Below are 12,169 nucleotides of genomic sequence, written 5' to 3' on the forward strand. Positions count from 1 at the left end.
ATTTGTGATGAAGCTTTTTGTTATGTATACATATGCCCTTCCTCTTATAGTATCAGTGTGTTTAATACTTGCATTTTTTTTTTTTTTTTTTTTTTGAGATGGAGTCTCCGTTTGTTGCCCAGGCTGGAGTGCAGTGGCGTGATCTCGGCTCACTGCAACCTCCTCCACCTCCCGGGTTCAAGCGATTCTCCTGCCTCAGCCTCCCTAGTAGCTGGGATTACAGGCACCCACCAATATTCCTGGCTAATTTTTTTTTTATTTTTTATTTTTTATTTTTTTTTTTTGAGGTGGAGTCTTGCTCTGTCACCCGGACTGGAGTGCAGTGGCCGGATCTCAGCTCACTGCAAGCTCCGCCTCCCGGGTTCCCACCATTCTCCTGCCTCAGCCTCCCGAGTAGCTGGGACTACAGGCGCCCGCCACCTCGCCCGGCTAGTTTTTGTATTTTTAGTAGAGACGGGGTTTCACCGTGTTAGCCAGGATGGTCTCGATCTCCTGACCTCGTGATCCGCCCATCTCGGCCTCCCAAAGTGCTGGGATTACAGGCTTGAGCCACCGCGCCCGGCCCTGGCTAATTTTTGTATGTTTAGTAGAGATGGTGTTTCACCATTTTGGCCAGGCTGGTCTCAAACTCCTGACCTCAGGTGATCTGCCTGCCTCAGCCTCCCAAGTGCTGGGATTACAGGCATGAGCCACCACGCCCAGCCTAATTTTTCATTTTTTAACACTTGAAGCAAATGTTTAATAGTTAGACTGGAAATTTTTCATTAAAAATACCTCTTAATTAGTGTTTTGAATAAGTACCATTTTCATGTGGTTGCAAATTCAAAAGTCATAATAAGGGGTCTGGACAATGTTGGCTCACACCTATAATCTTACTACTTTGGTAGACCAAGGAGGGAGGCTCTCTGGAGCCCAGGTGTTTTTAGACCAGCCTGGGCAACATAGCAAGACCCTCATCTCAACAACAACAAAAGTCACAAAAAGGTACACAGTGAAAAATCTCCCTTTCATCTCCAGCCACCCAGTTTTCATCCTTGTGGCAACAAAAATCTTTGTAGCCTTGCTGATATGGTTTGGCTGTGTCCCCACCCAAATCTCATCTTGAATTGTAGTTCCTATAATCCCCACGTTTGTGGGAGGGACCTGGTAGGATGAGACTGAATCATGGGGGCGATTATGCCCATGCTGCAGTTCTCATGACGGTGAGTTCTCACAAAATATGAAGGTTTTATAAGGGGCTTTTCCTGCTTTTGCTCAGCACTTCTCCTTGCTGCCACTATGTGAAGGACATGTTTGCTTCCCCTTCTGCCATGATTGTAAGTTTCCTGAGGCATCCCCAGCCCTGTGGAATTGTGAGTTGTTGAAACCTCTTTCCTTTATAAATTACCCAGTCTTGGGTATGTCTTTATACCAGTGTGAGAACAGACCAATACAGTAAATGCAGAGAAATTGAGTCAAATGCTTATATAATAAAATTATGTAAAATATAGTATTTTATATAATAAAATACTGCCAAGAAGCCTCCCTCCTTGGCCTGCCAAAGTATAAGATTATAGGTGTGAGCCAACGTTGTCCAGACCCCTTATTGTGACTTTTGAATTTGCAACCACATGAAAATAGTACTTATTCAAAACACTAATTAAGAGGTATTTTTAATGAAAAATTTCCAGTCTAACTATTAACATTTGCTTAAAGTGTATGAGGAGCCATACTTTCAGTAGTATACATCCTGCACTCTTCACTTTGCAGCATATCTTGGATAATGTTCCACAGAGGCCTGGTTATTTTAAAATAACTTTATGGGTCCCACTGTATGGATTTACTATTATTTATTGAACTAATCCCCTATTCCTACTGATGATTATTTAAACTGTTTATTTCTAGGACATTTTTTGTTTTGTTTTACTTCTGGTATAATAAACAACACTGCAATGAATAACCTTGTCTCTATGTGACTTCATATAAAAGCAAGGATATCTATAGGACATATTCCTAGAATTTGCTAGGTCAAAGGGAAACTTTGATGTTATCTAGTTCCCCTTGATGAAAGTTGAAACAATTTACAGTCCTAATATACTTACAACATATCAGAATGCTTGTTTCCTCATATCTTCACCATCATAGTGTGTAATCAAACTTTTTCATCTGTGCTATTCTAATAGGTGAAAAATGATAACAGTATAACCCCCAAAAGAGGATTATCTTTTTCTCCACATCCTCAACAGCATTTGTTATTACCTGTCTTTTGGATTTAGGCCATTTTAACTGAGGGAGATATTTTATTGTAGTTTTGATCTGCATTTCTCTAATGATCAACAATGTTGAGCACCTTGTCTCATTTGCCATATTTATGTCTTCTTTTTTCTTTGTTTTAAATTTTTTTAAAAGTTTTTTTTTTTTTTTTTAATAGAGATGGGGTCTCATATGTTGCCCAGGCTGGTAATTCCTGGGCTCAAGGGATCCTCCTGCCTCAGCCTCTCAAAGTGCTGGGATTACAGGTGTTGAGCCACTGTGCCTCGCCCCTTTGTTTTTCTTATTGAATTTTAGTCTTTTAATTTGTAGGAGCTCTTTTATATTTTACTGAAAATAACTACAAAAATGAATTGCACCAGCTTGGGCAACATGGTGAGACCCTGTCTCTACCAAAAATACAAAAAATTAGCTGGGCATGGTGACACATGCCTATGATTCCAACTACCTGGGAGGCTGAAGTGGGAGGATCACTTAAGCCCAGGAGGCAGGGGTAGTAGTGACCCAGGATCATGCCACTGCAATCCAGCCTGAGCAAGAGAGTGAGACCCCATCTCAAACAAACAAAAAACCCACAAAAATGAGTTGCAGATATTTTTTCCAGTTTGTCATTTTCCTTTTGGCTCATCTGGTGATTTTTTTGCTTTTTTTTTTTTTTTTTTTTTTTTTAAGAGACAGGGTCTCACTGGTTGCCCAGGCTGGCCTCAAGCTATGCTTCTACCTCGGCCCCTGGAGTTGTTGGGATTACAGGCATGAACCACCATGCCTGGCTCATACATTTATAAAAATTGAATTCATCAGTCTTTTAGATCTTGTGTCATAGTGAAAGTGTCTTTTTCTGCTCTGAGGTTATAAATGAATCATTGTATGGTTTTATTGTTTACATTTAAATCTTTGACATATCTGGAGTTTGTGCTAGTGAAGTGTATAGGGTATGGATCCAACATTTTTTCTAGATGGCCCATTTGTCTGAATGGGAACCTTTTTTTTTTTTTTTGAGATGGAGCCTTGCTCTTGTTGCCCAGGCTAGAGTGCAATGGTGCGATCTCAACTCACCACAACCCCCACCTCCCAGGTTCAAGTGATTCTCCTGCCTCAGCCTCCCATGTAGCTAAGGATTACAGGTGTGTGCCACCTTGCCCAGCTAGTTTTGTATTTTTAGTAGAGACGGGGTTTTTCCATGTTGGTCAGGCTGGTGTCAAACTCCGGACCTCAGGTGATCCGCCTGCCTCGGCCTCCCAAAGTGCTGGAATTACGGGTGTGAGCCACCTTGCCCAGTCCTGAATGGGAAACTTTTTACTGCTGTCATTCTTGGACTATCCTCCACATGCACGTGAATCACATTTCTGTTTGCTCAGCCCAGAGATCACAACTCAGATGCCTGTACAGACTAGGCAAGTTACATAAAAGGGTGAAGAGTGCCAGGTGGGAAGTATAGCCAACTGGAAATGGATGGCATACTTTTGTAAAGAGGGCAGCCACTACCCCGTGCCTGCTGATTACACTCTTGCACGAATGCAGTAGGCCCCAGTGTTGCTAGATCTTTGTCAAGAGAAGCTGAAAATACAGATTTTTATATGAAGCCCCTTGATTTTAAAATGTTAACAATTAAATTTAAATACAGCCTTAGCTAAACAAAATATGTCTTCAGGCCTGACTTGGCCCAGAAAAGCCTTCTGATATTTCTGGCCAAGGATGAGATTTCTAACAACTTTACTCTCCTATGAGTAAAGAGAACATACATGGTCTAGTAGTTTGACAGAATAGTTTATAGCTGGAGTCTGGGAACAGGAGAGAAAACTAAGGACCCTCTATATAAGCCAAAGTCTTTGCTCTCACAGATTGAAACATTAATGGGAGAAATACAAGCATTTTACCATCCCACCTTTTATCCCAAGTACATGTGAATAGATATGGCCATTTATTAGAGGATATTCTTGATTTAGTGGATACTTGGATTAGAAAAATAATCTTATTTTCCAACTCTGCCATTCTGATTTTACCCAAATGAAAAAGTGGTGCATGTTTTGGGGAGAAGAATTGCTCAGCTACTGATGCCGGAACTGAATTGTAGTACTGACTTATTTTTTGTACCCTGTTCGTCTTTTCCCTTTCTCACTGCTGGTGGCTAGAGACAGGGAGTAAGATATCTTCTTTACAACCTGTTAAAAGTAATGTGCTCAGCCTCTTTAGTGGGATGAAATTCGTGGTAATGATAAAGTTACCAGAGCCTATGCCTCTTTGAACTGAAAAGCTTGTCAGATCTTTTCTGGGTTGCTAATGAGTGTGTCCCAGAGGCTAATACAGGTTTTGTAGGACCTGAAGCCTACACAATTTGGAAGACACGATTAAGAAAACAATTCGAAAATAGCTTTTGAAAGTTTTGTAAAAACGATATGATTTTGTGAACGCGCAAGGGCCCGTGCAAGTGAAGGGCCTTTCAATTCAAGCTTGATCAACGTCACTGTCATCTGCCCCTTCTGACCTTACCACCAGGCAAGGGCTTTCTACGCCTCATCTCTCGGTTCCCACACCATCACCCTAAGAAACAGTGTATCTCCTAACGATATACTATATATAGTATATACTTTCTATAAGCATACAGTACTCATGAAAACAAGCCACATAGAACACAAATACATTCAATATCCCGTCCAGCCCGAATGACCCTTTCCACGTCCCTGTACAGCCTCCCATGACGGTAGTGCTGGGGCTCGAGGCGCCACAAGAGTGGCACCGAGTTCGGATTGTCTTGAGCAGGTCGAAAGGAGGGGGCATATGGGGAAAAAGCAGTCAAACTGGAGAGTCTGGAGCGGCCCCTGGTACAGTCCCGGGAAAAGCGGGCTCCCCTGGGGCCCCAGGCCCCGCACCCCAGCGCCGGGAAGGCGCCTCTGCCTGCTCCGCGGCGCGCATGCTCCCTGTTAGGCCTCTCGGGCTACTCCGGATTATGAGCGCCGGGCCGAGGGGGCGGGCCGAGCCTCGGCTGCTGGGACCCGGGGCTCGGCGGCGACACCGAGGCACTCTGTGCGGCTGCTAAAGGGGCAGCAGCGGCGGCCGGCCCTGTGCGCGCCATAGTGAGGCTCGCTCGCCCGGCGCGCACTCCGGGTCGGTTCCCAGAGCTTTGTGGAGGTGACTCGAGTGGGCCGGGCCGGGCGGCGCTGTCAGCTGAGAGGGCAGGGAGGAGGCGATGAGGAGACAAGCAGCCGCCGCCGCTGCTCACCGCCCGCCGCGGCCGTAGCGGGAGTCGGGGCGGGGCTGGGCCAGCTGTACCCCCGCCGGGCCGCGAACCCAGACAAAGGAGGAGGAGCCGCCCCAGAAGCGGGCCAGCGCCGCCGGGAAAGGAGGTCGCCGCCGGGGGTCGCCCGGACTCGCGGGTCGCCGCGCTTGCTTTGCCGGCACTGCAGGAGGCGAGGGCCGCCCCGGCGGAGGAAGTCGACCCCGGGGTCTCCGCCTGCCCGCCGGCGCCGCCTCCCAGCCGCCTCGGCCGTAGCCTCGGTCCGGGCGGGAGGCGGCGGCCGCCGGCGAGGCGAGGCGGCCCGCGCCCTGCCTGTCAGGCCACCAGCCCGGCCCGCGGGCTGCCCCCGATGCGGAGGCGCTGTCGCCGGGGCCATGCAGCAGGCGCCGCAGCCCTACGAGTTCTTCAGTGAGGAGAACAGTCCGAAATGGCGGGGACTGTTGGTCTCGGCCCTGCGGAAGGTCAGTGCTGGGGCCGGGCGGCCGGCGGGTTGGGGGCCGGGCCCGTGGTCCCCCGGGCTTCTAACGGGGAGCAGCTCGTTCCTCCCATAGGGCTCGAGTCCCGGGACCGAGCATTTTCTCGTTGGCTGGCAATGGGGGGCTCACAATTGCCTGTTGCATTCTGAAGGACGTTTCTCAAGTTTTTTTGCCTGGTCCCGGAAGGAAGGTTTTGTTATGATCATAAAACTGGATTTCATGTTGCAGTCATTTCGTCAGGCTACTTCCGCCGTTGACCAATTTGTTGTCCTCAGGCTGGAATCGGGCAAGAGAAAGTCCCGCTGGTATTTAGACAGTTTCTAAAACAAAAGCACATTTTCAGGCCGGGTAATTACTTTTAATTAAGTTCTTTGGGAGTGTTTCCCCTAGGCGGTTTGCTTGTCAAGGGTATCCACTTATGAGGCAATTGTTTTTTGTAATATGGATGTTTCACATGTGTGAAATGTCAGTGAGTCATAATATTCTTATTCATTTTACAGTTCTAAAGGTAAATTTAAAGCGCCTTCCCACTTCCTGCAGACGGTGTCTTACCTGTTTACAAGAGATTACCCTTAGAAAATTTGGTGTCTTCACGACCAAATTGCGATTTAGGACTTGAAATCATTTTAAGGAACAAAAAAGAGGCAACTCCTGCAAATCAGTCTTTTACGTTTGGGTGCATTGCTAGGGTGCATCTTTCCTGTAGATGGTGGCGGTCTTCTTCTGAATTTAGGTCCTAACCATACGATCATTTTTATAGTAAATTCTTTTGTAGGATCAAGACATTTAAAGACTGTGAATAGGTGCGGGATCACCTATCATGCCTGCTGAGCACGGGCTTTCTTTGCCACTAATGCAGACTTAGTCCTTTCTGCCTTTTGTGCAAAATAACCAAGAATACATTCTAAAATAATAAAGAAAAAGATTAATTTAAAAGACTATACTTGGAAAATATATCCTCATACATTAAATTTCTATAAATGAAAGGAAGTAGTGTATTTTAAAGTTAAGGACATTTTCCTCATGCATTGAGAGTTGCAGATTTTCCATTATTTTCATAATTCTTACAAGGAAGTATTGCTTTTCTCGGGGCAAACACCAAGTCGTATCTTTTTAAAGAACCTGGCAGAGATGACTAGTGGCAGCTAGACAGTTATTCCATTGGTATACTAAGTGCTCGAGTATTAAATTGACCTTACTTCCATGTGCAGCCCAATTCTGTAAGGAAAGGGGAAGAAATGAAAAGTGTGCTGAGTGGTGATAATGAACTCTGTCCTGAATTAAAAGCAAAGGGGGAAATGTCTAGATAGTAATTAGCCCTTTGACCACAGGGAAGTGTGAGTGTAGTTATCAGGTAGGCCTATATTGTTGGCAGTGTGATGCAGGTGTGTACCCGTTTATAACTTTCTGATAGCAAATAGTATTTGAGTGTGTGTTGCATAACTTGTTCAATAGGTAACTTTGATTCTAATAATCTTTTATGTCCCGAAACAGATTTATGTTTTTTTTTTCTTTAAATAGAGACAGGTTATGCTATGTTGCCCAGGCTGGTCTTGAACTTCCGGCCTCAAGCAGTCCACCCACCTCTGCCTTCCAAACTGCTGGGATTGCAGGCCTGAGCCACCTCGTACCAGTCCATTGCTTTGATGCTATTACTTTGCATTTATACATTGTGCTTGCTTTCCTGGAACTCAGGTGCCTTGTAGATACTATGTTATATTCCACAGTTCTAGTATGTTCTTTATAAAGTAAATACATCTAAGAATGTATTTACTTTGGTCTTTTGAGGTGAATTCAGAAAACATTTTCTGTTAACTTACTGTTATGATAGAATTGAAGTACATTTGTATGGAAATTTTAAAAAATATTTTTGGAAAAATTTTGTTAAAAGTAATTAAGATTATGTCCACTTTTGTGGTATTTAGGACATTGCAACTTGTAGGTCTATAGTGCCTGTTAAGAGCTGTAGCTCTTAGGGAGCTAAAGGTTCACTCTTTTCTTTGCAGGAAGTTTTAAATTCTGTTATGTATCAGCCACCTTGTCTTTGTAAAACGAGAATTTCTACCATTTTGGGGGAGTCTCTGTCTTCACTTTCAGAGCATCTAGAACTTGGCATCCTTCCTGTAGCTGACCAGATAGTTACAAAGACAACTAGGATTTGATTGGAATATCTCTCTCCTTCAATTGGTATTGCCATTGTACATGTGGTGTATTCTAGCTTCATTAATTCACCTAACCATTATTGAACACATTTTAGGTACTTGACATGATGCTGGATCCTAAGAACACAAAGATAAAATAAAGGCCCCTCCAAAGGTGTATACCATCTAAACCAAAAATTCTAAAATTTAAGGTTTTGGTTTATGTAAATGAGATAGCGGTTCTGAGCTCAGAGTTCAGTAAGGGATATTTGTGTGTCTATGAAAGGAGCAATGTACTTGACTCTGTCAGTTTAGTCCACTTGGACATCTTGGTGGAACCTCTAAAACTGTTAGAATGTAATTTTCAGAAAGGTAAAGTCATGACTTCCATGCAAATGTAAATGAGCGTGTATCAATGATTTTGATTCAGCCCATTACTTAATGAGGGAACTAGTAAGATGTTAAAGTCACTTAATATGAAAATTTGAGGAGGTAAGTATTTATAGGCAATTTAATAAGGGAATATTAAGACTGTTGGGTTACATACAGAATTAGTTAATATCCTACAAGAAACATAAAAGTAGGCTTTGGGTTATCTTTTCCTCTGGCTAAACGTTACTTACATCTCAGCGGGCATGGTGGCTCACACCTGTAATCCCAGCACTCTGGGAGGCTGAGGCTGGTGGATCACCTGAGGTTAGGAGTTCGTGACCAGCCTGGCCAACATGGTGAAACCCCATATCTACCAAAAAAAATACCAAAAATTAGCTGGGCGTGGTGGTGTGTGCCTGTAATCCCAGCTACTCAGGAGGCTGAAGCAGGAGAATCACTTGAACCTGCTAGGTGGAGGTTGCAGTGAGCCGAGTTCGCACCACTGCACTCCAGCCTGGGTGACAGAGCGAGACTCCATCTCAAAAAAAAAAAAAAAAAATTACTGCCATCTCTATCTGCCAAAAATCTGTAATTTAATCTTATAGATGTGTAAAATAGCTCAATCAATAGAAATTAATAAAAGATTCAAGCATAGCACTGTACTGAAATACACCCGGTATTCTCTTTTGCTTATTTTTCAGTTTTGGCTAATTTTTATGAAAACTGGATATCTATATCTATAGCCATGTATATATCCATATATATATCCATATATATGTATTTGAGAAAGTCACCATTGTCAACATTGAAAATGCAAGGGATTTTTAAAAAATCAACCTCAAGTATTCACTGCATTACAGGGAAACACAGAGATGGCCTGGGTGCAGTGGCTTATGCCTGTGATCCTAGCACTTTGGGAGGCCAAGGCAGCAGATCACCTGAAGTCAGGAGTTCGAGACCAGCCCGGTCAACATGGCAAAAGCCCATCTCTACTAAAAATGCAAAAATTAGCCAGGTGTAGTGGTGCATGCCTGTGATCCCAGCTATTCAGGAGGCTGAGGCAGGAGAATCACTTAAACCTGGGAGGCAGAGGTTACAGTGGGCCGAGATCACACCACTGCACTCTAGCCTGGGCGACAGAGCGAGACTCTGTCTCAATAAAAGAGAGAAAGAAAGAAAAAGAAACACAGAGATAAACAAATAGATTTATGGAAAAATAATTTTGGAAATGGAAATGTGGTGTTTTTTAGCTTTTTGCTTGTTCTTTAACTTTTAAAATAGAACCTCACCTAGAGCATTTAAAAGCATAGAGGGCTACAAAGCAGAGTGAAATGGCACTACTAATGGATAATGCATGGATTGTTAACATTACTGCTAAATTATGTATCTTCCATAAAAGAGCCAAGAACATAATTGCCTTCACCACTGCTCCCCAAGATCATTGAAGCTATCACGTTACTTGGGGAAAAAAGTGCATGGTATATATTTGTAAATGCAGTTTATTACCTGTGTCTTTGAAATGCCCTGGTACTATATGCATGTGTTATTTGATTGTATGTTGAGATAAATTAGCATTCTTCATATGGGAAATATACCTCAAAATCCTTTTATCAGCTTTTACAATCCCTGATATTTCTTTTGTAGATGTCTTTTCAGTAAGGTGTTTCTCACCTGGCTAGCCATAGGAAAAAATATGGCTGTTTTCTTGCCAGCTGTAGTTATAAATGTCAGAGAAAGGTAGAAAGAATTGGTTGAATTACTTTGTTCCTGAGTCCAATTAGATTCGGGTTAAATATCGACCTCCCTACCCTGTGACAATTTGCTTTTAAATATCTAAAAGGCAAGAGGTGTGAGAGAATGTCTGGGTTAATTAATAGCAGTCTAGGGCAAGGAAAAGGAATGGTAAGGGCTTTGATTTAAAAATGGTTTTGTGAAATTCTACTGAGATCCTAGTGTTTCTGCGTTTCTACAAATGTCTCTTGGAAGTTTGTTTTAGGAGATAGCACTGGATCTTTCCTGAGGCCCACAAGAAAAGTACAGGGTGATCTGAGAAAATATAACTGGTGTCATTGATATATGAGAATCAAAGAAGACTTTAAGAAAGCAAGATTTGTGCTTCTTTCTGGATGATATATTCAAATATATTGATATTACTGTCCCCAGACTGGTCTTGAACTCCTGGGCTCAAGCGATCCCCCCACCTTGGCCTCCAAAAATGCTGGGATTACAGGTGTGAGCTACCTTGCCTGGCTGCAGACACTGTTCTGCAGTGTCTGATACGGAAGATTTAGCAGAGCCCCTGCTGTCATAAAGCTTGTATTCTAAATGGCTGTGGCAGAGAGACAGACACTAAGAAAGTGAACAATTATCTGAAAGATCAGTAGAATTAACAAAAAAAGGGGCGGGGGGGAAGGATTTGAGGCTGAGGGGAAAGTAAGAACATGATTTGTTTGTTTTGAATAGGTCTCAGATTCTGAATTTAATGACTTATTTTAAAAAACAAGAAGAATAAGTAGATGAAGCTAGCATGGTAGACTGTAGGTACACTGAGTTAAGGTCTCCCCCTGAGAATAGGAAGTCCTGTTGGGTTCTCATTTACATAGCAAAGTAATTAGATTAACTCTATCAGAATTGCGTTTTGAAAAGATTACTTCAAGTCAAAGCCAAAAACTAATAAGAGATCCTGTGATTTTTGTGACGTGAGGCCTGTTCTGGAATTCCTAAAGCCGCTGAATATAACAGTAGAACTCGAGGGAGTCATTTGGAATTATTCCAAACTAATAATGACCCAAACTGACCCGAAGAGTTCAGCCAGAACTAGATGAGCAGTAGGAATGTACTTTAACTTGCTGTACTTGGCTCCCTGTCAGCCATGATTAAGTAGCCTTCTATTTTCGGTTTAATTTTGGTATGGTATATTTGGAGCAATAATATTCCATTAAAGTGTTTTATGCTGAGTATTCAAAGCATTACCTGTGTTACCACTTGACATAAATCAAGTATATGTCTTTTATATTAACCATGGACTCTCTTTCAAGGGAACAGTAGTTCGATTATATCCTGCATATTTGAATCAAAAGGAATTTTAATGTAACTAGTGGATTTAGCATTATCTCATGTTAACAATTAACAACCAAAAATTATTTTCTCCCATGGGCCAGGTGCGGTAGCTCATGCCTGTAATCCAGTACTTTGGGAGGCTGAGATGGGAGGATTGCTTGAGGCCAGGAGTTCAAGACCAACCTGGCCAATATAGTGAGACCCCCATGTCCATAAAAAAATTATTTTCTTCTTTTACATAAAAATATATGCTGGTACAAAGTTTTTTTCAAATGGATAAAGTATTACACACTTCACATTTTAACATGTAGAAGTGAAGCAACAAGATGAAAATGATATCAAGATCTAGATATAAGGACTAGTGTTAGCTCTTCTAAGTAAAGTTTCCTGTAGTCCAATTTTCTTCTTCGTTAAGTCATTTTGTAAACTCAAAATTTCTCTCTCTCTCTCTTTTTTATTTTTTTTTGACAAGGTTTTGCTCTGCTACCCAGGCTGGAGTATGGTGGCATGATCATAGTTCTCTGTAGCCTCCAACTCCTAGGCTCAAACGATCCTCCCACTACAGCCTCCTGAGTAGCTCGGACTACAAGCATGTACCACTATACCCAGCTAATTTTCTTACTTTTTTGTGGAGA

The 12,169-nt window shown here is 42.7% G+C and overlaps 1 protein-coding gene across 1 annotated transcript in view; it reads left to right on the forward strand.

Moving 5' to 3' along the window:
* Window positions 1-5,396: 5,396 nt before the first annotated feature.
* SOS2 (SOS Ras/Rho guanine nucleotide exchange factor 2) overlaps window positions 5,397-12,169 on the forward strand; it is a 115,762-nt gene continuing 108,989 nt past the window's right edge. Inside the window, 1 exon segment of the mRNA XM_033188088.1 lies at window positions 5,397-5,946. Coding sequence (XP_033043979.1) covers window positions 5,860-5,946 — 87 coding nt within the window. The 5' untranslated portion in view covers window positions 5,397-5,859.

Source organism: Trachypithecus francoisi, unplaced genomic scaffold (genome assembly GCF_009764315.1).
Source record: "Trachypithecus francoisi isolate TF-2019V2 unplaced genomic scaffold, Tfra_2.0 Lachesis_group3, whole genome shotgun sequence".
In the NCBI taxonomy this organism is placed as follows: domain Eukaryota; kingdom Metazoa; phylum Chordata; class Mammalia; order Primates; family Cercopithecidae; genus Trachypithecus; species Trachypithecus francoisi.